The sequence below is a fragment of the Myripristis murdjan genome, chromosome 13 (assembly GCF_902150065.1).
Source record: "Myripristis murdjan chromosome 13, fMyrMur1.1, whole genome shotgun sequence".
In the NCBI taxonomy this organism is placed as follows: domain Eukaryota; kingdom Metazoa; phylum Chordata; class Actinopteri; order Holocentriformes; family Holocentridae; genus Myripristis; species Myripristis murdjan.
The window spans coordinates 32428190-32456150 of record NC_043992.1 but is presented as its reverse complement, the minus strand read 5'-3'; the positions used below and the strand labels follow the sequence as shown (position 1 = coordinate 32456150).

The 27961-nt window shown below is 41.3% G+C and overlaps 1 protein-coding gene across 5 annotated transcripts in view; it reads left to right on the top strand.

The window, feature by feature from the left end:
• The window catches only part of lrfn1 (leucine rich repeat and fibronectin type III domain containing 1), a 30865-nt gene extending 5572 nt beyond the window's left edge, over positions 1 to 25293 (top strand). For 3 of the 5 annotated variants that reach the window (XM_030066862.1, XM_030066861.1, XM_030066864.1), the window contains exons 2-4: positions 2925 to 3041; positions 20339 to 21734; positions 23309 to 25293. In XM_030066862.1, coding sequence (XP_029922722.1) covers positions 20359 to 21734; positions 23309 to 24209 — 2277 coding nt within the window. In that variant the 5' untranslated portion in view covers positions 2925 to 3041; positions 20339 to 20358 and the 3' untranslated portion in view covers positions 24210 to 25293. Of the gene's footprint in view, positions 1 to 1898; positions 2001 to 2924; positions 3042 to 20338; positions 21735 to 23308 lie in introns of those variants that run through there. The other 2 variants (XM_030066865.1, XM_030066863.1) reach the window with 2 other exon arrangements.
• The last annotated feature ends 2668 nt before the right edge of the window (positions 25294 to 27961 follow it).

The window sequence follows — 27961 nt, the reverse complement described above, 5'->3', positions numbered from 1 at the left end:
CTGTAACCCCTCTAAGAGAGAGTAATGTTCTGTTGGAAGAGGGCGGCGTTGATATGCTGGAGATGGGTTTGACCTCCGAGTTATGACAGCCGTCGGGCCATTCTACACCTCTGAACAGCCTCACTGTTTCCTGAACGAATGGCTCTGTCTGTCCACTGCTGAGTCATGATGACTTTGAGAATGTCATTTCGTTAGTGTGTTACAGCTCGCGCTGCTTTACTGCTCGTCTTCATTTCAAGCTTATCATTAGTGCAGTTAGGGAGGGGAGGTACTTGCTGAAAAATGACACTCCAACCAAAACCTTTGCCACAGGAAAATTAAAAAATAATTAAATTCTGTGACTAATACATAAAAAACTCCTCATGTGGCTATCGTCAGACTGATTTCCATATTGCTGTAGGATATTAAAATGCTTTGATGCTAACTCACCTGATAGAAGGCCAAGGGGTTGCCGCTGCTCAGTCGATACTTGGATACAGTAGCACTGACAATGAAGACTACCTCCAATATAAATGCATTCCTTAAAATCTATAATTGATTATAGCTCCAAGGCTTGTTTTTGTCTCCCTAGATGATCAGCGTGTCTGATGTAATGAGATGCCTCAAGGGCTTTTCACTGGTTTTCCTTTGCTCCTTCACTGCAGGTAATGTTGAAATGGAAGAAAATCTGCCGCTCTCCTACAGTTTTGTTTTAGTTGAGATAGAGACAGGAGCCAATTGTTGTTGAAGGGTGGAAAATGCTTTCACTGTAGAGGAGTACAAATTTGTGGATACATCTATGACTGTTTACAATCGGGGTACACTTTTAAATACAGAAAAAAAAAACACACTTACAAAATTGTATTTCTGTCTCTGACCTCCTGGGGATATATTCTGTGTTTTTCTCATTAGCCTTGTGCTCGAAACGTCACAACAAAAGATAATAAAAATCCTTTATGGGAGCTATTTGGTGTGTGGATCTATCTGTTCAACTTTTTGCAATTTTTGGATGCCGCACTCATCCTATTGGTATTCGGATGTGCTTGTCATTTGAAGCGTTGCTTATTGCCCATTATCGAGCCAAATGTTGATCCATATGTCAGACTGGAGTTTGGATTATTTTGCGCATAAAGAAGTACGAATGTTTTTCATTTTTCTTTGAACCTGCCTGACCTCACTGTTTATACCACTCATATCAGGGCTCCTTTCAGGGACTGACAGAAAGAAAATTGTGGGGTAAATAGAGAAGTCATATTCTCCTCTGTTGACATAGCAGAGCAGTCTGAGTATTGAGGCTGGCAGCGCAGGAGGATAACTGTCTCCCTAACAACTGTCTTTGTCTTGCACAGATATGACGGAATCAGTGATGGATAATGACTTGACAGAGTGTGTCCTTTGGCCAAAGTTGCCTAGCGCCGAAGACTTTTTCCTTTTTTTTATCTTTTCATTTCATATAAGGACCTGGGGAGAAAATAAGAGAGGTAAAATCTTGTGGCTGTGAGAGGAAAATGGAACAGGGAAGTGGAGTGTTTGATACAGTGAAGGAAAGCTGTGCTGGAGATTAAGTGAGACAGGCTCGTCCTGAGCTGACCTTGGACTTATCACACTGGGCCAGGTGATGATTTGATGCTCAGAGACTCCGATAAAACTGAAAAATCAGTTGTTAAGTCATTGTGGACAATTGAAGGACATCTTGTTAGAAACAAATTTACAACTTTATGCACCTCCCAGTAGCTGCTCGGTGTCAGACATTAAAGGCAGGCTTGGCAGCTGAAGCAGGCCCCGGGACTTCGACACACACAATTAGGACCGTTAATATGCGTGGTATGATAAACTGTGAAATGATAGCCTGTGAAATGTTTGACACCTACAGTCTTACATTGTTTCCCTCCCTCATTTCTTTAAGTCTTTCATGACAGCCGCGACTGTAGCTGCAGAGGAACTGAAGAGGACAGGAATGACGTATCACAAAGGAAAAGCTTGCATCATAAATACTTCATTGGCTGGATGAATAGCTGAAGGTGACAACCCTAAAGTCCTTTCCTGAATACAAATTGATGCAGGACTGGGAGAACCTGAGTGGAGAATTCTGTTTTCATGCACGAAGGCTCTGTGCAGACAAATGAGAGCGATATGGTAATCTCTCTTGGATTGCGTGCTACCGTCCTGCTGGCAGAGTTGTGACATGTCATGTAGCTTGTTTTGAATTTTAGGGACAAGCGAGAAACTGCAGGCTCGTGACCTTGGCAGTCAACACTCCCCGGGTTTATGAAAACAGAAATAAAAGCAAAACATAAAGTAAAGATAGTCTCAAGTGAGTCACATCAATGCTTCCTCATGCATCCTCATCAAGCCCAAATATGTGTGTGTAATGGTAATAATCTTCTGTTAAAATATGTGCTAATGATTTGAACATATTAATCAACTTACATTTCCAGTCACAAAATTTCATCATGAGCGGAAGATTTTTCCCGTATTCTATTTTACATAAAATCCAAAGCTATGTCAAAATATGATTAATTTTTCATAATGCCCCTTTTACACTTTGTTCTTCTTTAGCTACAGTGATGCAGTGAAATATTAATGAAAGGACACACATTCCTAGTCATGGTATCTTCAAATCTGTTTTCTCTCATGTCTCTCCCGCTGCTTATGCTTCTTTCCTGTTGTTTCGTAATCAGATCAGCGTTCATATCACACCCAAAGCTGCCAAGTGGAAAAAGGAGCAAGCTCAGTCAATGAGATTATGAATGTATCACTGCTTCTCTTGTGTGTAGAGGAATGTTGCCCCCACCCCTCTCTCGCTAGGAGGATATTGTCTCGGGATAGATGGCAAACTTCCCACTGCTTATTTAAACAACCCCGCTTCTGGAAGGTTTAGGTGAGTGAGGCTATCTAACTAGCCTCGGATGTGTCCTCATGCTAACAGGAAAACGTGTCTCCAGCCCTCTAGGTGGTGTTTTCCTCTGTTGCCGGGGGGAGTTGGCCTGCCAGAGCTCTGCGTACCAGCTGAACAGGATGTCGATGTGATATCTGCGATGGAGACCAGGGCTTGATATCTGGTGAGTGCGCTCTGCAGCTCTCCCCTGCCATGTTTTCCAAATCACTGCATATTGACACTTAACCCCGGGCTGAAGATGTTGGCACCGATGCATTGGCAGACTGAGCATGCAGCATTAGATTCTATAGGCATGCCGTAAAATACCAATATATATTGAATATTGATTGACATTTTAGTATATCAAGAATTTTTCGAGGCGTTAAAATTGCAATAAAACTTAATTGCTTTACACTATTCATTTATTTTTCTCTGCACTCCCTTACAAAATAGCGGTGGTCAATAAGTTGACAAAATGTAAACATTTCTTTTTTAAGTACAGTGGTCCCTTGTTAATCGCGGGAGTTATGTTCTAAAAATAACCCGCAATAAGCGAAATCCACGAAGTAGTCAGCTTTATTTTTTACAATTATTATAGATGTGTTAAGGCTGTAAAACCCCTTACTACACACTTAATACACTTCTCTCAGACAGGCATTAACATTTTCTCACTTTTCTCTCTTGTTTAAACACTCTCAAAGTTCAAACCTTCATAGAAAAATAAGAAAAAAAAAAAAAGCATGCAAAATTGCACAAAAAAAAAATCCGCGAAACTGCGGGGCCGCAAAAGGTGAACCGCGTTATAGCGAGGGACAACTGTAGTTCTTAAGTAGGAACACAAGGAAGTTGACTATCTTTGGGCAAAATTGGTAATGTATCAATGCATGAAAGAGGCATCAGTAACATATCTAATATACATAATTGGTAGATTAGAGAGAGCTTGGTCATCATAACAAAAAGACAGTAATTAATGAACAGGTATGGAGATATTCTATCATTACTCACAATGTATGACCGCAATTGGCTGCACTGCTGACTAAACCAAAATGGGTCATAAAGTCTCTTCAAAATACTGCAGCAACATGTAACAGCAGTTTCATGTTTCAATCATACATTATATAATATGAAACCAATTAAAAGCCGCTACATGGGAAGATAGACTTAATGATCTGTGCTGTGTCTTCAGAAAGCAGTCAGCTGAGAATAATTGTGTGCATCTGAAGTGCAGTCGGTGCTACCTGTATCCCCTTAACATCTGTCTGCTGTGCTTGGAGTAGGCCTGCATCCTCAAAATGCCATTGCACTACGTCCAGGCGCTATATCTGATCCAGTGTGCTGCCAGGAGCTGCACTGTGCTGAGGGTGTAGTTTTAGGCGAAAGGTCTGAGTAATTCCCTCGACAGGGGCGGGTGTGTGTGTGTCGGAGGGAGGCGGATGTTGATGACTCTGCCTACCTCTGACCCTCTGCGGTCTGAACCCCTGTGGTTTCTGCGGTCAGGGGGGAATCTCACAATGCTGAGAACAGAGAAATATGATGGCTCCCACTTGTCCTCTGCTGGTTCAAAGGGAATGGCAGGGCAATGCTAATTAGCCAGCTTGTGTTACTGAATTCAACGTAACTGCTGTTCCCTCTAGTGTTCCCCCTCCCCTCCACCTTATGCCTAACAAGCAACATCTACAATCGTCTTACACCCTGAATAACTCTGCATTTCTCTATTTTGCTCTATGAAACATTCTGATCTGTCTCTGTCCTAAAAATAATACCCACATTTTAATTAATCCTTTCAAAGGAATTGGATCCAACCTCTCCTGTCAAATAAAAGCAATTTATGTTGTGAAAGTAGAGCGACTTTGGTCCATTTGTATTCTTTTGACAGCTTTTGCCCAGCTGTTCTTTTGAGTGCAGTTTAATCCAAGTTGTCAAGTGTGAGGGCGATAAGATGCACAACAACAGGATTCCCTACCAGTTCATCTCTCCGCACACAATTATGGTGATAAAACCAAAATAGTGCTCCACAAGTAGGCGGTAAATACATGTGTTTAATCAGGAATCAAGGCTGAATAGAGGGAGAGATCAAGTTGTTGCCCTGCAAATATTAAAAATTCCAGTGATAGCGTTGTGTAGATATCGCTGTCCTCCCTTATCTTGTGATCTGTGGTCTGCTCCTCTTGTCAAAGTAATCTGAGACTCTCATTCTGTTTCCTGGAATGCCATGCATTGAAGGCAGCGAGAGGCAGAGTAGAATAGCTTCTCTGGGCTCAACATGGGGGTTTACACGCTGCCGTGTCAAGTTATTATCTCAGGGCTCAGTGCCTATCATCCACAAAATTATAGCTCTGAATAACAAGGATTTTATCATTGAGAAATGTGTCATTTGAAACAACACTCCTGCATTAAAGTACAGCTAAATCAATCATACCTGCTTTCTTATCCGTACATAAGTCAGACACAATAGGTACATAGCTGTAGGGGAGTTGTGTTTTGTGCTTTGGTGTTTTCTCTCTCGCGCGCAGTTACAAATGCTGAAAATCTTTTTGTTAGCACAGATAAACTCAAGGTTGGCAGGCACACAGAAGACTGAGTCATTTAAACAGCCTTATCTGACACAGCTGACTCACAGCCGATTGATTTCTTCATACACGTAGTCACACTGTTTGTTTTTATGTATACAGGGCGATGGAATGGTTGTTTCTACTCCTCGGAGACCCATATGTCTCGTACCTCCCTCATTTCCAACAACATATGACACGAATTCCAGAGACATGTTTAATGACACGTAGAGGTGTAACCTCATGGCATAAGCATCCTTCTTCTGACTTAAAGGGAATGCTATGGAATTCAAGAACTCATTTATATCGCCGCTATGGTCATGAATAGTTCTATCAGTATTTCTGAGCGTGACCAACTTTCTCCTAAAGCTAGAAATCAGAGGACCAAGAGAAGTCAGAAAACCTCTGATCTGCATTTTCACGGCAATGTGCAGCCTGGAGCTGCTTCACTGACAATAAACGATACAGTGAATCTGGGAATTCATACAGTAGAGTGTCTGAACTTTAACAGTTAAAGGAGCTTTAAACTATAGCGGTGCACTAGTTTTTCAGCTGAAAAGATGCCCTTAGCCCCAGAAAATCATCTCACTCACAGTCCTCTTTTACAGTCTGTATTTGTGCTATAAACCAGTAGGCATTGCAAATTACAGAGCAGGGACCAACTCTCCTGTCTTGGTCCTGGCTATGATAGACAGTGGTTACTGACCTTAGAAACAGTAGATAAAGTTCAGTAATGCAGGCAGAGCCATCCTCGGGCATGGGGATAACATATTTGAACACTGAATTAGATAGTTCCCCTCCAGGCAACCCAAACCCAAGCGCACCGTATCTAAACATTTTCTGGCTCTTTAGGCCCAACTAAATTATGCACAGTAATGTATAGCTCATGATTAGTGTTTGAATGACATATGTTCAAACATATGTGCACATTTGTATGGAAATAACTGCGACTTTCCAAGTAATTTTGTGCCCTGCATGTATGAATATTTTGAAAAAAAAAAAAAAAAAAACATCCAATATGGTGTTTTAAGTGAATCACAGGATTTCTATTAGATTATGGTGATAACCACTGAAACGATCATTTAATTCATGCCCACTGAGTTTTTTTTTTTTTTTTTTTTCCCTTGGAAACAGGATGAAATAAGTACTTTAGCTCAAGGGAATAGTTTCTGCTACCCGCTGTGCACAGAATTATACAAAACTACCTGCTTCCCTCACGCCTCTCTCATTACAATTGAGAATGTCTGAATGTCTCATCTGCAGTTTGGTATCCTGCTCAGTGAGTGGCTCAGTATATACAGTAATGTGAGCAGTATCAGTGTCCATCTGTGCTCTGGAATAAAGACAACCACGATAGGAGGCCTCTGCTTTCATATCACTTACCACATGCAGAGTATGGGAGGAGGCCACATGATAGTGGTAGACGAGTGGCTGGTTATGAGCCACCGCTCCTCCATTGTCTAGCATGCTGGAGAAAGAGTGGGAGCCCCCAAAGAGCCTTGGCAGAGTCTTTGCCTCCATCTGCCTGCATGCCTCACCATGGAGCCCAGCTCGCACCACTTGAGATTATACTCACGTCCAAGCTGTTACTGTAATTTGCATTGGCTCATAGGCAGAGGGGAGTGAGGAGGAGGAGGAGCTGCACATGAGGCAGGGATGATATAAGTGGTCCTGGCAGCACAATGAGCTTGCCTGGATTTAGTTTTATGGACAAGTAGCATGGCCGGAGCTATATTAAAGTGTAATAATGGCATCGAGCAGGTTGCTCTGCTGTTCAAGATTAGGGCCTGTGTTAGTGCATGAGGTAAATTATAGAAATATGGTGTATGAAACTTAACTATCCCAGTCACATTCAGGATTGGCCTTGTGTACCTAATGGCCGTATAATTTTCTGAGGAGGTTCTCCTCACCTGTTTCTGATGCAAGCCATACGTTCAGCTAGTGCAACAGACTGCCTTTGTTTTTATATATTCCACTAATTAGCGCTCAGAATGTTTGTCTCCTTGCAAGTCAATTGGATGGAAATATTTGCATTGTCCCCTTACCAGTATAATTAAAATGAACCCAAGGGGACAAGGTAACAATGACAGTTAACTTAATTAATAACGATAAAAAATAGTGATAATACATTCGATTTTATGTGCCTTTTCAGAAACCCAAGGGCACGCTACAAATGTTGGGGCAGGGAAACATCACGTCAGCATAGCAAAAACATGACCACAAGAGACACAGATCAAAGTAGATACACAAAATATGCTTAGCAGAAGAGGGAGAGAGCGGAGGAGGGGAAAACTGAAGTAATTGATGAACTAATCAAAAACGCTAAGCATACAGAGGCAGAGTTGACAGTTAACACTGAAATTATGCTGTTTTTGAAAATGCTGCTTCAGACTCAATGAACACTTAAATTTGGCTAATCCAAAGCTGAATACTCAAGTAACTATCAGGGGACAGAAAGTATATAGTCAAGAAGGTGTCATTTGTCTATTTGCTGCATGTCTGTTGACTGTATATCACTAATCTTCACATTAACTTTACCGTAACCCCATTTTAAACCTAACCCCAACCCTAAGATTAACTCTCATCCAGACGCGGAATATCTATAGATTAATTTTCACACTCTTGTATCACCTGATACTCGTCAGAGCTCACATTAGTCAGTGGATAATGGGTAGGGATCAGCACAGGCCAATCCAAATTAATAGTGATCTCAGGTTATTCATTGTCTTTACCCACTGGCTGGAGGCTGTCCCAGCATGCAGTGGGCTGGAGACGGGGAGGCTCCCTTGACTGGTCAGCACTCCATCACAGGGCTAACACAGACAAACAGTCACTTGCTTTCACACCTATTGGCAATTTGGAGTCTCCCATTCGCCTTGTTTGGATTGTGGGAGGAAAATCGCCCAAAGTAAACCAAGATGAACACAGGGCGAACATGCAAACTCCATATAGAAAGGCTAGGAATAAATCCAACAGACAAAAGCCACTGAGCCGCCGTCGCTGCCGCCCTCGGTGTCTCAGATCATCCATCAAAACGGAGAAGTGATCCTCAAATCTTTTGTGAGACGCCAGTTAAATCCACAGCAAAGGCTTTATTTACAGACCACATTTTGGATTGAAAACTATAGCAGCAGCATCTGTTGGGAGTGTTGAACCTATAAAATCTGCGTCATCCCAGATTCCTCAATCAAATTTGCAGACTTTTTCCTCCTAAAGGGAACAAAGCTTAATTACATGTTTGGTTCAGTCTCAGTGAACATTGTCTGATGTCCAAATTATTCAAGCTTAATTTGTGCTTAACTTATCACTACCAATGATAGGTTTTGGATTGCAATTTTGTTCGGCTGCTAATTCATCAAATTTGCTAATTAAGCAGAGACAGAAAATAAGAGCACTTTGAGATAATGCCACCCCCTCAAATAGATTTTGAGCTAATGATTTGTGGTGTAGCTGCAGGCGCATTGTACCACAATGAACCCAGAGGTTCCACCCTCATCTCCCCCACTCCTCCTCCAGGGTGGTAGAGTCGCCATATGTTGTCAGTGTTCGCTCTCACCACTCCTTTCATAATCTGTCACAAGCATTATTAACGGTAGACTTAATCTCTTCAAGCAGTAGTTTTCACTTTTTTTTTTTTTTTTAGATTGCACCTACAAATGTCTCACAGGTAAAAATCAAGTTTTATTTGTCTGTGTGTAGCCTGCTGCTGTTTGTATTGTATTTAAATTGTCAGTGTTTAGTGCAGTGGATATAAGACAGTTTTATTTTTTTTATAAAACTGGTTCCACTTGATTTTCACACTGCACCCAGCACGCCCTGCTGTACTTCCTCTAGGGGGCGAGCAACAAAAGATTGAGCAACACTATCTAAACCCTCACATAATTGTTCATCTATTTAATATCAGCCTTTGTAACATTCAGAGAATAGTGCTGTGAAGACTGGGGCATGGGGTCGATTGTTGGAACAATTTTAATTATGTCTGTTGCCCTGCGGCTTGGCTGTACGATGGCAACACTTTTTACACAGCGGCTAATCTTAAAGTTTTTTTTTCGTATCACAAAATTTTCATTATACAGAAAGTAAAATGGATTGTAATGTCTCTTGCTAATCTATTGACCGTGTTTCACTTGGAGTCAGCTATATTAAATATCGGCACGGCTATGAAAAAATACAGATAAAAAATAATTACTTGACAGATAAGGGAGAGCTAAATGTGCCTTTCAGTTTCAAATACCAGGCCTGACAGGTTTTTGATTAGGGACCTACAGAGTGTGCTGTGTGCTTGTCTACAGTCACTCTAAATATTTCAGTCAGATAATTAACTAATTATGCTGATACAGATGAAGTACACAGACCCCATTTCACAAAAACTGTAACAGAAGGCAGAAATGGTGAATAAGGATCTGATTCACATAGAAATGTATACGTATTAGACTTTGTTGCAGTCTTGACCTTTATGTAAGCCTTGCGGCATAATGGAGTTTACATCACAAGCAAGAGTGACACAGACTTAGGTCATAGTTTAATTTGACTTTTCAAAACACTGAAAATGTAAATAATTAACTGTCACCAAGCAAACTAATGTAAACTACACTATCCCATTCATTTCTGCAGTTTATTATGGCAAAATTAGAAAACAAATGCTTTCAGGGATCTTGCAACACAAGAAACTTAAAAGATATAGTAAACAAAGCTAATGCACCAAGATTTGACGGTTCTTAAAAGTCAGTAACTGTAATAAAATGGTGCTTTAGAGGCTGTATTATTTGTGTATTATTTCTATATTAATATAGTCCAGCAGGGCTGGATGGGCGTTCCCCTTCTAGGGTGACAACATCGTTGTGAGAACGGAAATTAGGAGGAGTCTTTCTGCTGCTGAAACAATATGATAGCAAATGTTTTCATAGATAATTTTGCTGTAGAGCTCATTGGGTAAAAACTTGGGAGCTGAAAGTCAACATCTGACACCATCGCCCGCTAAAGCTCCATATTGCGATGCTCCATGATAAAGCGTTTCCTTGTTAAAGTAACCTGTGGCATGCCGTGCTAATGAGCCAGCAGTCCATGTTGCCACCATTAGAGGCTCCAGTGGAGGATTACAGGTGCAGCTGAAGAGTCAATGTAATGGAGGCAGGAGGACTAAGAGCTGAGGTCGTGCTCTGATTGGATCGCCCCCACTCTTACATGTGAAAGCAGCTTTTGATACCCAGCAAAACCGATTGTTTGACTCTGCAGAAATTGAGAAACAGGCCTCTCGCTGCTGAGAAGGAACTTAGATTCTAACAGTTTCATCTTTTCTACACTCGAAAATGACAGTGAAAACCATTTCAGTGAAAATTTACAGATTATAGTTTACAGTCCCTGTGATGGTATTTTAAAATGACAAGTTCTGATATTTCAAGGACATATCCATATAAAGTTCCCAATGAGTCTCCAATGATGCAGAGAAGTCGACACATAAAGGTGATGCAGAAAAGTTATTTATTGTCTCCCTCACAGTATTATACAGTGTTGCAGTAATAACCTGGACTGGCTGCTGTCTGCATTTCAAGTAAAGTGCTCTTCCTCCGACAGCAATAAGATAACTACCATTTTTAAGGACAATTATTTAACTTTTCATGAATGGATTTTCAAATATCCCATGACCCTATAAGAATAATGCACTTCATTATGTTTTACAGACATTTAGTTTAGTTAAAAGGGTATTTTATTGGATGACATGTTTGCTGTTGTTTATGAAAGGGTGACTTCATCTTTAACCTGCTTCTTTCAGTGCAGCGCAGTATCAAGAGTGGTGATAGTGCATCATATTGTAGCCTTGAGACAGTAAGTGATTTGCTGGTACATAGTGATGTTTACAGATACTGATATCTAAAGATCATTCAAGTCCATAAATTAAATTACATTCAATCCAACCACTAAAATGCAAAAAAGTGTTTGATCTTGTGATTATGAAACATCCCTCACCCCCTCTCTATTTAATTTTGAATTCCTATTATAGGCCTAATTTAATGTAGTTCGCAGTGAGTAATCGGTTCAACCTTTTCTGATACATTTACCAGCTTAATCCTGCAACATTCGCTTCACTTTTGTGGTACAGTGCCAGCTGTGTAGGTAGATAAATCCATAGTGTATGTAGTCTTTGTTTTTTGTCTCTTGTTAACATTGTTCCACACAAACATAATTTTTACAGCCATGAATGAATCAGGGCCAGAGTCTTCCACAAGACTTAGAACAGTGTGAATTTTTCATTCTTGCATCCATTTTTTTTTACAGTAGATTTATTTGAATCCAGTTAATCTAAATTGATTTTGCAATCAAATAATAACATAGAAATGCATATGAAGGAACTCATGGAATATTCACTTTGTATTGATCGAAATTATAAATAGGCTCATCAATATCTAGTAGCGTCTGGCTAGGAACACACAATTCTTTAATTTACAATTTCAAGGTACATTTCAGTTTTTCAGTAGCTTTATCATTAATGACACTGAACACTGCTATTCTTTGCATTGTGCATGTGTACTTGCATGTGGACTTTTGTTTGGAAAAAAGTACACTACTGTGCAGTTTGTGTTGTTGTGATTGTTAAATTTGCTTAAAATGAATGCAATTATACTTGAATTACTGAAATGTGCAGATGCAGTGTTTGTTTTGGAGATTGCTCCTTTCACGTTACACAATGCAGTAAACGCTGCTGTTTGAGAAAATCTGCAGCTTATAGGCTATTAATGATGACTGATGCTGTGTGGTTGTGATTCTGCTGTTGTGCAAACCCACGTCTCAAGTTTAGCTATTTCATATATATTTTCTTTTGACAGTATAACTCTTTGCCAGGCTCTGCGACAGGAGTGGGAACGTAACAGGCATAAGTAATACCGTGCAGGGGAACATACTGAGCAGAGTCAATGCAGCGGGACGCTTGGGAGGAGGATTTGGAACTAAATGTCAAAGAAACTGCATCACAAAAACACAGTGGTTCAAGAAAGGGGCAGCATAAGGCATCAAATCTGACTAAATTCAAGAGTCTAGTCGCCTTCAGCGTGTGCACATGATGCCACGCTGCTAACAGGCAAGACAAATCACACATAAAACACCAATTCACTATACAAAATATGCAAAAAAAAGGCTGCGTATTAGGCCATCAGAACCAAACGCAGAACGATCTGGCATTACTATCACCAAAAAAAGAGCATTATGCGTACAGTTTGTACAGTGGGAGCCACATAGAGAACAGGCTATGCACTAACATGTAAACAGCCCTAAATAAATCTCAGCACTGACACTTTTTGGAGTTCAAAACAACTAAGCTGGGAAACGGGCGATGTCATTCAGAATCACCGTCTTCCCTATACTGTCAGCCAGCTGCTCTTTTTTTTTTTTTTTTTTTTTTTTTTTTTTTTTGCATATTTTTCCACTGCAATAATCTTTTAAAAAGCATCTGTGAAAGTACTACCGAGAGAAAAGAAAATCAGCGAGACTATGCACTGAGGCATTTGTTTCACCTCCGAAAAGCTCCCCAAAAAGAATGAATTTAAACTAAATCTTTACCACCACGGGGAACATTGATTCTCATATTTCAAAAGATAGAGATGCATTCTATATAGTGCAAAAAAAAAAAAGTGTATAGGTACATTTTCCACTTTATTGGGATATATTTTCTCTCATATGGGCAGTTTACCCATGGCTGTACTTAACAATAAAGGTGAAACAATATGGTTCATGTTTATCATAACGGCTGCAATTTCCTCGCTGAGCCGCAAAGTGTGAAATTGAAAAAGGGCAACTTCTTTCCTCCACAAAACCTCTCACAACATGTCGGAAATAAGCAAGTGGCCATACTAAATAAGAGGATAGTGCATTTTCCTGTTTATTCTATTAATCATGGCAGCTAGCAGATGGAATGTTAGTCCAAGGGTTTTTTTTTTTTTCTTTTCGGCTCAGTTGTTCAAACAATTTGTGCATCGAGCGAATTGGCTGTAACCCCACCATATTGAATAGATACGCTATGCATCATACGGCCCTTGTGATTGGTGATACAATTTCATCGATTTAAGTAGGGCTATGTGTAGAAAAAAAGGTTTTTTTGTAGGGAATAGCAATTTACTTCACATGGAAAAGCTCTTTTAATGTAAAGCAAGACTGAATAGAGAGGTGATCAGAGAGCTCTGACGTACTCGGGGGGGAATTACATAATGCATGATTTTGCTTGAGGTATGTTGAACAAAAATCAATTGTGCCGATGATCACAGGAAATATAACTTCCACTGTAAATGATTGGTTGCGAAGTATGGTTGTGTCTGCGCTCTGTTTAAGTCTGGCCAGACGCAAGCTTTAATTGCCTAAGATTGTGGGCCAGTCGCTGCTGTAGATGTTCCAGGCTGACTAAAAGAAAGCCAAAACAAGAGTGAAGTATTTCCTCTAATCAATTGTGTAGGACTTTGGTTAAGTAATTGTTAATTATCATTTCCCAGGTAATACTCAGGGGTCCACCTTTATAAAATTATCAAAAATAAGGATAATCAAATGTGTTTAATTAGGTTAAATGTCAATTATTTTAACACTAATTTTAATTGTACAGTGGCGATAACAGCTATTGAGAAAGGTAGTTATGTCTAGAAAAAAAAGAAATACACTATATTACAGGTATATAAGCCACTTTTCATGTAAATATCATACCCTAAGTATGACTGTACTGTATTAATGAGTAAAATCAGTCAATTAAGTTAAGTCAACTAATGACATATCTGACTATACTTATTTTATTTGGCCTTTATTTAACCAGGAAAGTCGCATTGAGATACAACATCTCTTCTGCCAGGGTTTCATATAAAGCACAGACATGGACAAATAACATCCCAGTAAACAACAACAATTAACATCAGCAACAACTACCAACAACACAAAGCATACACTGAAAACAAAACAGATGAGGCCAAATAACTTATCTAACGTAAAGGCCAACCTCATTTTCTCTGTTTCGTTTAGGGACTCTGCTTCAGAAATTTACAATTTACAATTAAAGTTTACGGAGCCGCAGCAGTTTTTCACTTCTCAGCTCCTCTCCATTGAAAGCTTTAAACGACAGGCTGTAATTGAGAAAACACTCTTCCCATGCCGACATAATTATAATATGCAAATGATCCTCTATTTACCAAGACACCCACTCGCCGTCCCCTTGATGAGATGTGCCCAGATGTCCCTGGGGCTGCGGAGCTTAAGGTTTAGGAATCCACTGGTGGAATCAGAGCTGACTCCAGTGAACTCGGGCTGTCAATAATTATGCCTGTTTCCTGACAAGAGTCGCACCGGAGCAGCCAGCAGTTCACTGCCTCCACCGTCTAATTGGCATTTACTACCTCCTGACAGAGTCATGTTATGAAAACACCCGTACATTGGTCTAACCCGGGGTGTGTACTGTATGCAGAAGCAGCCTTTTCTGAAATAAGGCCAGACTGTAGTGCTGCTTGTAGATGATGACTGACCGCTGACAATGTCACATTCAAAAGTGAGCCTCGCCGATGACATGTGAAGGCATCAGAAAACCTTGGCCTCCGTAAACTGACAGCACAGCCTCCAAAACAATCTCAAATAACAAAAGACTGAAAAGGGAAATGACTTCTTGTAACCAGAAGCCACAAAGACCAACAGAGGAGAAAAATCTGTAATTGGACACAAATCATTTCTGTCACATATACAGTATGTGCATGATGGTTTTACCTGCCTAGCAACAGGAGGCTGTAGTCGCTCTGTAGAGGTGGTGATCTCATCAGTCATGAGGAACATTTTACTTTGGATGAATGTGAGTTTCTTTTTAAATAATAGCACATACCGCATTAGTAATCAAAGTAAACACTCTCGTAAGTAATTCTCACAGAGGAGAATTAATTGACGGCCTCGGTTTGCTTGGTTGATTAAATTTGGATGAAAGTGGTGGTTTCTTTACCTGATGCGACAATCTAGTGATTCAGATTGGACAGATAAGGTATTCTGAGTTGTTTTTAATTTTTAATTACATACCACCCCTCCATTTCAGTGGTTATTTAATTTGAGAATGTCCTGGAGAATTAATTGATGCCCTAGTTAAATTTTCATCCAGCGTTTGATGTACGGGTGTAATTGAGCAGGTAAAGAGCCAAACTTTTTTTTTTCTTAAAGAAATCTCCAACTAACAGAGGAGTGTATTCTCGTCCTTTCACACACGCTAGCACCATAGTGTGTAAGCATGTGAGACTATAGATTGTGTGTGTAAAAGACTGGATCTTCTATCAAACAAATTCTGGTGTCTTTTGCGCCCAGGTTTCATTTTATCTCTACTAGATTGTTTTTGATGCTATTCGAGCACTTACTTATGGTCCCACGCACTCATTTTTAAGTGGCTTGCTGATTGTTCAACCTCTTACACAAGCACCTGCCTTGGTGTCCTCTTCAAGCAGAGTTTCATCATAGTGGTAATTATTTTTATTTTTTTATTTTTTTTATCCTAATTTAAATGTGAGTTTGTGAACCACGTGCATCTTCATGTGAACCAGCCAGATCTCGCTCATCTTCTGACATCTTAAAATTCGGGCTTTTTGTTACAATGTTTTACTGAGTGCAAACACACACACACTTGCGCGTACACACACACACACACACACACACACACACACACACACTCACGTTTCACTCCCCTGGTGTCTGCTTGATTGTTCACTGGCCATCATCAGCATCAAGCAGTAAAACAGAAATAGAAATGTGAGGCAGAGCTGCCCTTTTCTTGGAATAGAGTCAGTCATTTAAACATCCATGCACATCCCTCCTCACTGTCTTTATATGCATTAAGTCTGAAGCCTTGCTTTTTGGGCAGCTCAACATCATCCTAATGCAATTCAAAGACCTACATTCTACACCAGAGTTGCCTTGGCAACTAAGTTTTCCCCCTCCCTGAGATGCGGAGAGATCAATAGAGTATCCTCGACGGTGTGGCAGGAAATGCTCTGGCACAGATGGTCCTCTGAGAAACCATGAGCTTTGTGGCCTAGTTACCATTTGAATGCTAACACAATTAAGGGAGGTCAATGCTGAATTGAAATTTAACAAACCTGGATAACAATATCATGTCAATGGTGCATCAAAGCTATTAGTATTGACTAAAAATCCTTCCCCACAGCCCTTAAGCACCCATTTTGTTGTCCCTGTGTTTTATAGGACATATGATCAGCACTGCTGTAGCCTACTTTATTGTTGTAACTCTTCCCAGCTTCATAAAAAGGAAAATTAGGAGAATTAATTTAGACAAGCCAGGCATACTGAGCTGCCAACAATAAAGGAGCTTTACTAAATAAATAAATTTTCTCTGGGGTTCTGAAATTTCCTCACACAGCATACCTCCTGGTGTGAAATTTTTTGTACAAAGGAATGGCTTAACCTCAATATAAATTTGACTGAACGCTGAAAATAAACTATATTCATATCGCTCTCTCCGCAACTGTTGTGAATTACAGTGAATAAATTACCCAGTAGAAATGTTTGAAATACATATGATGATTATACTGTGAAGATGGAGGTTATAGATCACAAATTGAAAACAGGGAAGGATGGAAACACAAACACAAACCAAAAAGCTGGTTTGGGCTCAGTGTTTTATTAAACACCGTTTAAAGATTCAATGCAATGACATTTGCATTTCCCATTCTTGTTGTATTGTTTAACAAAGGGCATGTTTATGTTAACCAACATTTTACAGCCATCTTAACTTTTAGTGTTGTGTAAACTGATAAAGCCTTTTGAGAAATTACCTGTCTGGTTGCACACTGCAAATTGTGCTGCTTTCCAGAGAAGTTATATCACATAAACACAGATTTTAATGAATACTCTGGTCAAAAGTAGGGGTGTAACGGTACATGTATTTGTATTGAAAATACATGTATTTGTATTGAAAATTTTCGGTACAGGGTTGGGTTCGGTACAGAGGTGTGCAGCACGGGTGAGTCACCACATGAGTATAATAGGCAATTGCACCTGACTGCAGTCGGCAGATCGGGGTTGGGCTAAATGTGGGCGGAGCTAAACGTTTGACTCTGTGTGGTGACTACAGTTAGCAGGTCGGAGTTGGGCTCAATGTGGGCGGAGCTAAATGTTTGAAATGACTCCGCCCGGGCGCCATCTGGTTAGGGTTAAGGTTAGGGTTAGGTGAAGGGTTAAGGTTTAACCTCTTCCGGTTGCTTGCTATTGAGCAAGTGGGCGGAGTCAAACGTTTAGCTCCACCCACGTTGAGCCACTTCTCGATCTGCAGACTGCAGTCAGGGCTTACTCATAATAGGTGGTGGAACATAAGTTTCGTTTTCATTTATCCATATCCACCTGCAGCTACACGTGCGAAACAGTAGAGGGCAGCAGTACACCATGGACGCGTCTAGTCTCTCGAAGAAGAAGCATAATAAGCTACACCTGATGCATGACCTGAAGCCTGAGCACTGATGTCATGGCTACGGCTAATGCTACTGAAACTGGCACCAGTGAGAAACGAGCCTGAAGACCGTCCATTGTCATTAAAATCTCCTGTTTGGGAAGACTTTGGCTGCCTGGTCAAATATTGCAACAGACAAAAACACGTGGATAAAACGAAGGCAGTGTGCCGACATTGCTCAGCTGAGATTGATTACGTTCATGGCAACACGACAGACATGCTATTTCATTTGAAACGGCGTCATCCAAGTGTGAATATCTCTGGTACAAGGAAAAAAAACAAAAACAAAAACGCCCCTAGTGCAAACACAGCTGATGACGGCATTCAAGCAGCCTCTCCCTAGCAGTTCAGATCGGGCCAAAGCTATAACAACTGCTATTGGAGTTTTTATAAATATATATTTTGTTTATTTGAGAATATTTTATTTATTGGAAAACTTATATATATTTTTGTTTATTGGAGACAGTTTTACCTGTTGGAAAACTTATTTTATATGTATTTTGTTTGTAATGAGAATATTTATTGGAAAACTTATTACCAGCACTTGGCAGCAGTATTCTATTTTTTTCTATATTTTGTACAATGTTACAATAAAGTTCCTAACAAATGTAAAATTGCTTGTTTAAACCAATTTTATATTTTGCATTTTGTTCCCATACTGTACCGAAAATGCACCGAACCGAGACCTCAAAACTGAGGTACGTGTATCGTTTTTTGTGTATCGTTACACCCCTGGTCAAAAGTATTCCTAGTTAACAAGATGCCCCATAGTCTGTCTGACAGTAGCCAGCTTGCAGTGTGATTATGTGTTGTGCATCAGGGATAGTGTGAAAGAGAGGGAGGGGAAAACAACTAAGGAATTGCCTTGGTGGCTGGCAAGGGCAACGTAGGCTGGTGTAAAATGACAGTAATGCATTTGCAATTTCTCTCTTCTCTCCTTATCTTGAACATGCATATTATCTGTCATCAGAAAACTGAAGTTAAATGGTCAAGATGGGCAAAAACAGAGGTACTCAGTCTGTTTGGAAGGGTGTGTCAGAAAGGCAGCGATGGAGAGGAGGAAAAGAGAGAGACCTCCATGTTGATAACCCTCAGCACGTATTTTGTATTTGCCATGCAGTGTGACATATGGCATTTAAAATTTTCAATGAAGTTCGTAGAAGTTTCTTGTTGTTGTTATTACTTACTTTAGGGGTGATGGTACTGTGAACATCAGATGCTGTTGTTTTGGACATAATGGACAACAAAAATTAGTTGTGTGAAGCATAAACAAGGCAACACAAAGTCAACCTACTGAGATTTTCTTTTGCTTGCTAAGCATGTAGAAAAAGAAAAACTTGATAAGTTAATTAAAAAATTAGATGAACCATCCAAAATGAAGGACTAGACAGTCCTCGTTGAACTGAAGCCACTGCACTAGATCTTAAAGAGGACACATGATGGACATATTGGATGTAGTTTGGATCAAAGTGGTCTCGCTGCACTCACTCGGTGGACTCTAACCACTTAGCTGGTCTTTTGTCATTTCTCTAAACCTTGAAAATATCGGACTCTTACGCAGGAAGTCAGTTGTCATCGACTGTCTTTATCAGCTTAATAGGCTCTCTAATAAATAGTGAGGCTTAAGGCATTAGCAATTAAGATTGATGCCAGTGAGGGCAAAACCGCCAGCAAAATGGCAGCGGCACATCCACGATTGTATTCTGTTGGGGTTCTTATGGTTATTACACGCAAGGATCTCTTTTTACTGCTGTCACCACAGGCGTGTGCTCTCTGAGACTGAAATCAATACTTCTAAATGGGGATCAGAGAATCAGAACATCCTCAACACCTGAAATTCATCCAGTAATGCCTCTATCGGATGGATTTAAAACCAAGGCTTCTTTTCCCTTTCTCACCTTCACTTTTTGTTACTGTGATTTACATGACAGGTTCCTGTCTAATTTTGCAGTACATTTCAGAAGCATAAGGGGAGCAGAAAGCATGAAAAGGTCATAAAAATCCTTGAGCAGTGCTGACAAGCGCCCTTTTCTACCTTTAATTCTCCACCCTGATGTGGAGTTCAGAGCAAGAAAAACACACAAGTCTTATTATGTGATGGAAATGTACATGGCACAGATGCTTAATATAGAAAAACTATGTTGTGATCATTCAATAAATTACATGGTTCAGCGATGATGCAGCCTGGTGGCATATTACCCATGCTGCAAAAACATTTTCCATTTCCATCAGAAGGGTACAGAAACCGGGGCTTCTGACAGTGTTGGCACTGCCTTTCATCATCCCATGTGCCATTATTTCAGAAAAGCTCCATTTCATTGTGTGATTGATACCTTGCTGGCAGTCTCAATAATGCTGGTCAGATGCTTCATTTTTGCAGCATGTGCTCATAAAAGCTATGATGCTGTTTATTAAATCAAATATTTCAATTTTTTTGACTAAATCTTTCTTATTTCCCTTTGTCTGTCTCACATGTAGGATCTGGACACTGATCGACAATGGACCGGCTGGTTCTGTGTGTCCTGCTGTGTGCAGCTTTGGTGAAGGGATACAGCTGCCCCGGCCGCTGCATCTGCCAACACCTCTCGCCTACTCTGACCCTGCTCTGCGCTAAGACTGGCCTGTTGTTCGTACCCCCCACAATTGATCGCAAAACCGTTGAGCTGCGCCTCACCGACAACTTCATCACCATCATCCGCAGGAAAGACTTTTTCAACATGACAAGTCTAGTCCACCTCACCTTGTCCCGCAACACCATCAGCCAGATTATGCCCCATGCCTTTGTTGGCCTGCGAGCCCTGCGGGCCCTCCATATGGACGGCAACCGCCTCAGCGTAATAAAAACTGACCACTTCAGAGGCCTAGTCAATCTGCGCCACCTCATTCTTGGAAACAACCAGATCCACCACGTGGCTCCCACCTCCTTTGATGAATTTGTTTCCACCATAGAGGACTTGGATCTATCCAATAACAACCTGCGAAGCCTGCCCTGGGACGCCATAGCCAGAATGACTAACATTAACACGCTCACGCTGGACCACAACCTGATTGACCACATTGGAGCTGGAACGTTTACTCTCCTCACCAAGCTGGTCCGTCTGGACATGACCTCCAACAGACTGCAGAAGCTGCCACCGGACAGCCTGTTCCAGCATGCCCAGGTGCTCTCAGACGCCAAGGGCTCCAATCCCTCCACTCTGGCAGTGAGCTTCGGGGGGAATCCTCTCCACTGTAACTGCGAGTTGCTGTGGCTCCGCAGGCTGACAAGAGAGGACGACCTGGAGACTTGCGCCTCTCCCGAGCATCTCATGGACAAATACTTCTGGTCCATCCAAGAGGAAGAATTTATCTGTGAGCCTCCTCTGATCACCAAGCATCATGCCACCAAGCCCTATGTAATGGAAGGTCAGGGCGTGACTCTCAAATGCAAAGCCATGGGAGACCCAGACCCGGACATTCACTGGCGTTCACCAGATGGCAAGCTGGTGCATAACAACTCTCGCACCATCTTGTATGATAATGGCACCCTTGATATTCTCATCACCACTCTGAAGGACAGCGGGGCATTTAATTGTGTGGCATCTAACGCCGCAGGCATCGCTACAGCTGCTGTTGAGATCAACATGATCCCTCTACCCCTGTTTGTCAACAACACAGGCCACATGCGCGAGGACCCAGGCCTTTCAGACATTACCACCTCCTCCAAATCTGGTAATGACACCAAGGGCTATGACAAGCAGGACAAGCGGGTTATGGTCACTGAGCTGACCTCATCCTCCGCTGTAATTCGCTGGCCATCTGAACGGCATATCCCCGGTATCAGGATGTACCAGATTCAGTACAACAGCACTGCGGATGACACACTGGTGTACAGGTAAGCCGTGGTGGAGCGGTGGATGAAAGAAGGGAGGGGAACGTGGTAGAAGAGGGACTAGAGGAAAGGTGAGACATCTGGAATGACCATCTGCTGAATGGCATGAGGATCCATTATAGTGGATTGACAGGTCCCGCAGATGCAGGATGATTAAGTATGTCCAAAAATAAGCAGGATCTATCTAGCAGGGATTTGGGGATGAGCTGAGCAATAAAGATTTTTTCCATAAGTTCAACTGCATTCTAATAGTAATAAAACACAAGTTTAAGATAACTACATTTTGAATTCCAGTGTCATTTTAAAAGTTATGAATCTCTCTGTTCTAGTTCTTTGTTGCAGCCAGCAACCTCCCTTCCCCTATCCTCACCCTTGTGTCCTAATAAAACCCGAGTACCCACTGAATATATGAATTCCAACACCCTGTGGTACTAGAGGGCCTTTTTCTGCATCATTAAAACATCAACAGTAGGAGAGTCATCTATTTTACAACATAGAACTGATTCCACTTTGAGAGTTGCTCCTGTTTTTATTATGAGTAAGTGGCTGCATTAATTGGCTTAAACACACACCATTAGATATCGAAAGCCAATGACAGGTTTCATTGCGTGAACTAGATGATAACAAGGTTGAAGCGGGCAAAAGGCAAAGTAGACAGTCCGCAGGGGGAAATATATACACACACACAGGTATAGGGAGAATGGCAAACTTAATAATCAGTCTTGGTTACAATTATACATTGTGTAACTGAAGATTTTATTTTATGTGGTAATCCAATCCAAAATGAGCTCAAAATTGAGTTGAATGATTAATTCTCCCCCTCTCTCTCTCTTTTTTTTTTTTTTTAAATGATGCTCTAACAGCACCATTTGCAGACATCATTAAAATACCCTTTTGAATGAGAGGAATTTTGATGTATTGCTTATTCAATATGTGGCACTCATGAATGGAATCTAGTACACTAGCAGGTATTTTAGGACTTCTAAATGCAAAGAGTGAGTTGATATTAGTGGTTTGTTTTACTGGTTTTATCTAACCAGTTATGAGTTTCTCTCCAGCATGTTGTTTTGTCTTTAGTTGGTACCTACAAGTGATAACCATCAAAATAACCATCTGTGAAAAATGCCTTTGTCTTTTCTAGTCAAGCCATGCAATCTTACAAATGCCCCAGCCATTTTACCTTCAGTATTCACACAATGTCAAAATTGTCCTCACACCATGAGCCCTTTCTGCCAGAGTTTCCTCTGTTTTGCTTATCACCTTACTGTTTACCTTCCTATTTTTCTATAGAAAAACTCTGTAGAGCCATTTCTCATTGCTGCCTTAAACCGTCACATAGTGTCTCATAAGTGAGCTGAAATGAAGCGTTGTGCTTCTTATGCTTGTCACCAGTACGTGTGATATTTAATGCTTGAGCAGTGAAGAACTGAAACAGCCCTGTTATCTTTATTTGCTGTGTCGTATTGACACCCTTGTGTGATTTAACACACCTTATGCAAAGCAGTGTGTGGAGGTGTTGCAATTTAGGTGATTAATCCGCCTCATCTTCACCACTCCTCTGTTTCTTTTCTCTACAGAATGATCCCATCTACCAGCAAGACCTTCTTAATCAATGATCTGGCCGCGGGGCGGGAGTATGACCTTTGTGTGCTGGCGGTTTACGATGATGGCATCACATCATTAACGGCCACACGTGTGGTCGGCTGTGTGCAGTTCCACACGGCGAGCGAGGTTAGCCAGTGTCGCTTCATGCACAGCCAGTTCCTAGGGGGCACCATGATCATCATTATCGGTGGTATAATTGTTGCTTCAGTGCTGGTGTTCATCATTATCCTTATGATCCGGTACAAGGCCTACAGCAGCCCAGAGGACAGCAAAGCGAAGGTCAGCTCCAGCATGCACTCTCAGACCAACGGCAGCCAACAAAGGCTCCAGCACTCCTCCTCCAAGCAGCCCTCAGAGGAGGGCCACCGCGACACCCAGGCGCCAAAAGAGTGCATGGCACTGGTGCTGAGGGTGGACAATGAGAAGAAGGAGGATCCAGCAGCCACTACTGCCATCCTGGAGGTGGAGCTGCCTCCTGTAAATATGGACAAGATGAAAAGAAGAACCAGTTTGGATGCCCAGCGCTCTGGCCCTCCATCTGAGGACACGCAGACAGACAGTAGCCTGACGGGCTCAACCATGTCCCTGTGTCTCATTGGCCCTAATGCTGGCACCAAGGAGGCTCCAAGGCTCAAGGACAAGAAAAGTGCCCTGGCCAACATGGGGTTGCTCCCTAACGAGCTGGCACGAACTAGGCACAGGTTCTCTTTTGACGGAGGAGATTACTCCATATTTCAGAGTCATAGTTACCCACGCAGAGCGAGGACGAGGTGGCACAAGTCCACTAACCAGCTCAACGTGGAGTCCTCGCCACTCGCCAACAGGAGAGTTACATTCAGCAGCACTGAGTGGATGCTTGAGAGCACAGTCTGAGGGAAGCTGTACAGCCTGTATGGCTCTGTCGCTCAGCCACACACACACACACAGACACACGTACAAACACACACACACACACACACACACACCCCTACACATAGACAGACACACACAATGTGAATTTCACACGTGTTACACTGTAATACGCAAGCACACATTTTACTGTACACAGCATACTCTACATGAGCATATTTACACGTGCAAACTCTCTGTGAGTTGCTGGAGAAGAACACAGTCTCCTCTCATCCTGCCTCCCCATCGTTCTCCCACAGAGGTTTGTTGGCCATGTCATTTCTTTATGCAGCAGTGCCTTATTCTGAAAGTTGTACGAATGGAGGATGCTGCTCACTGTAGTCATCAAACTTCCTCTCGATCATTGCCTCCCCTCCTCCCCCTTGTAATGGGGAGCGTTACTTTTGATTTTTGATTTCCCTTTTCTGTGACATGCCAAGGGGTGTGGCGTTTGGATGTGACTGTTTACTGTATCTTTTAATTGTTGAAAAACAAAACAAGAAAACCCAATTACATCACACTGTAAAGTGAACAGCCAGGTATCCTGTATGTCAATCATATTTTGGGTTCTTTCAAAAAAAACAAAAAAACAAAACAAAAAAAAAACTTTTGCACAGAAGACACGAGATACAAGGACAAGTATCACCACCAGTCTATACAATAATAAAAAAAAATACTAGAATTATACACATGCCGATTTCTAATGTTAGCATAGAGAGGATGGACCTGCAAACCGTGGATTCCTCTTTGATGGTTGGACTGTATGATATTAATAGGTATTGTTCCAGATGTGACTGTATATTAATCGGTACTGTATCTGGCTGGTCTAGATAAAAAGACAACAACAAAAAAGACATATATAAGTATATTAAAGCATTGGTGTATGTGTACTAACTATGTAAGTAAGTAAGTCATATGTCAAATGACTTTTTACGAAGCATTTGGGTGTTGGCTGCAAGTTTTTACATTAAAAACCTGTGTCATCACACCTCTCCCTATTTAGTATGTCAAAGTTTGGACCATTTATCCCCTACAGAGGGTATTAAATTTTTTGTGTGGGTTAACTGTATCATGTGTGTTACCGGTGCCATTTTCTTCCTGTGCTTCAGGAGCAGTGTATTACCATCACAGCGCGCCCCTGCTCTGGCTGGGCATGTGCGAATTGAACTCATTAATATTTTATTCGTGAAGACTATTTATAAGGCTTGCACTTCGGTGGAGCGGGACAACTACCAGGGGTGGAGCGAGGTGTGGGATGATGAGGGAGATGATAACTGAATGATATGCTGAATTCAAAAGAAGCTAGCCATTAGTGATTAACAAGGGTGTACAATGGGTTGTGTCCCACTAGGTGGAGACAAAGTCCCTAATTAGCTGCAGGCTGCAGTAAGGATGTTTTAATAATGATAAATAGCTTTGATCCTGTATAGCTTTTGTGTTTGTTGTCACTGGCACACTAAATAGCTTAAATATTTAAAAAGCCACAAAAATGCAAGGAGATGAGATTGGGATGAGTGAGGGATGTTGATTTGTGCTACAGAAAGACGCCTCCCTACCGACTTTGCTTACCAGAGAGACAAATCAAGGTGATTTTCTTAATGACAAAGTAGACTGAGTCTGTCCAACAACAGGGTCAACCACATGTTTTCTCAGCCTTTTATTTTCTCATGACATTTTTCCCAACTTATTTCCCCTTTTGGCAGACTATAGTTTTGACAACTGGACCAGAATATGTATCTGCCATTATAGCACTGTTTTTTTTTTTCCAGCTTTTTTTCCCAGTGTGCAGCATCTCAGTCTGTCCGCAGTGAAGTTGTCAATTTGTTGTGCAGTTTTTTTCCCACTGCTAAACCCCTCATTAAGTCCTCATTCTTGAAAAATACTGCAGCTGCTGACCATTTCCTCTGACAGGAGAGCCATCATATCTGTGAGCTTGTATCTGCAACCATTATCCACTCTGACCAACACAGAATCTGCTTAGGTAGGACACTCAGACTGCGACCAGTCATGAAAATTGGCCAGGACAGCCAAAGTAGCCAACACTGGGGTGAAACAATGTGTGTGGTGTCTCATCAGCAGCTCTGAGGGACTGTAAAATTGTGCCTTGGCCAGGGAAAGGTGAGTAATCCAAGGAAGATTCCAGCACATATTTCATGGATAACTGTCCTTGAAAAGCACAATCTGTATCCAAAAACTAGTAGTAGTAGTGAGTTATATCCCTGACAACCATTCCACATACTCTGGCATGAAGTGTGTGGAAAACATCAGCCATCAACCAACCTGGATTCAGACTACACTGACGCCCAAATGCTGACACAAATCTGTCCTGAAATTGCTTATCTATCTACCGATCTATTGATCTATAATCGATCGATCCAATAAACCCACGGTTCGGTTTGTATTGCAGTGTTAAGGTCACAATTTAGGTTTCAGCTTGGTTTGTTTGGTACATCAGGGAGAAAAAAAAAATTCTAACATTTTCTGTATTTTTATCTTATTTGCAAAAAGAACTTTTCATTCAGAGATTTGGGATAACAATATGAAATCAACAAATATTCTTGTAAAGACAAAAGTCTACATAGACTGTTTAAAACAAACAAACCGCTGAGTATATTCATTAATTCATCAGCTGAGTGGTTAGGTGGCTCTCGTGCAGTGGATTTGTTTGTAATGCTGCACTCTGTTGTGGATTGAACTGTTTGTTTTTCACGCTTCAGTTTTTTACGGGTCCTCTTCAACCTGGGTCTAGCAATGTCCTCTAATGGTAGATGAGTCGATTAGATTTGTGGAAACCGTTACAGTGAATTAATGTCATTTTAACCTCATCACCAGACATAGACATTAACAACGTTAGGGGGGAAAATTAGTCCCATTTTTAGCACAGAAGAAAAACACGTTTCACTTTGAATAGTGCTTTCTGTCTTTTGACAAAGTGGTGTGTCCAAGTATCTTAAACTGTACTTGTAATTGGTAAAATGTACATGTGTAGGCCCATGCAGTTGCGGCCAAGCTCAATACAGCTTGATCTCAACAACAAAGGATGGACAAGACAATGCAGCATTCTGCTTCTGGCTGTTTTAGTAAAGGTTTACTAAAACATCCAACATCAGTACATTAAAATGCCCAGTCAGCCTACTTTCTGCACAGGTTTGTTTAGAGACTGCCATCTTGATAATAGCAACTAAATACAGCATAATCTGATGAGTGTGATGGCAAAAAAAATGATCAGCAGCAGAGGATGGGATGCTCGATAAGCCTCCCCAGTTGGACCTGTTTGGGTTGAGCGGTGCTATTTATATTTAGGCTACAGTTTGCTGCACAGCTGCTATGTTTAGCGCTGTTAGCATATCATCCACCCCAAGCACTTCATTATCTACACAGGAAGGCCATACCAGGGATCACAATCTGACACTCAATTATAGTGGTGTCAAACAGATGAGGGCTTCTGCAAATCAGTCATTTGATTCTTTGGCTTTCATCATGAATAGCAGCTTATTATGTTTTGCCACACAGAAAGACGGCACGTTCAAACTGGGACAGGACTGCAGCGAGCCCTTTGATCCATGATGGCCTGCGGAGAAGAAGCCGTCGGCATCTCTTTCCTCACAAACCGCTTGACAAACAAATCACATGGCTTCAAATATGAAATGTAATTTTTGCTTATGCCTGAGATTATCTCCAAGTATTAAAAATATGAATTATTAACTCTTATCTGGAATTATACTGCCAGCTCGTCA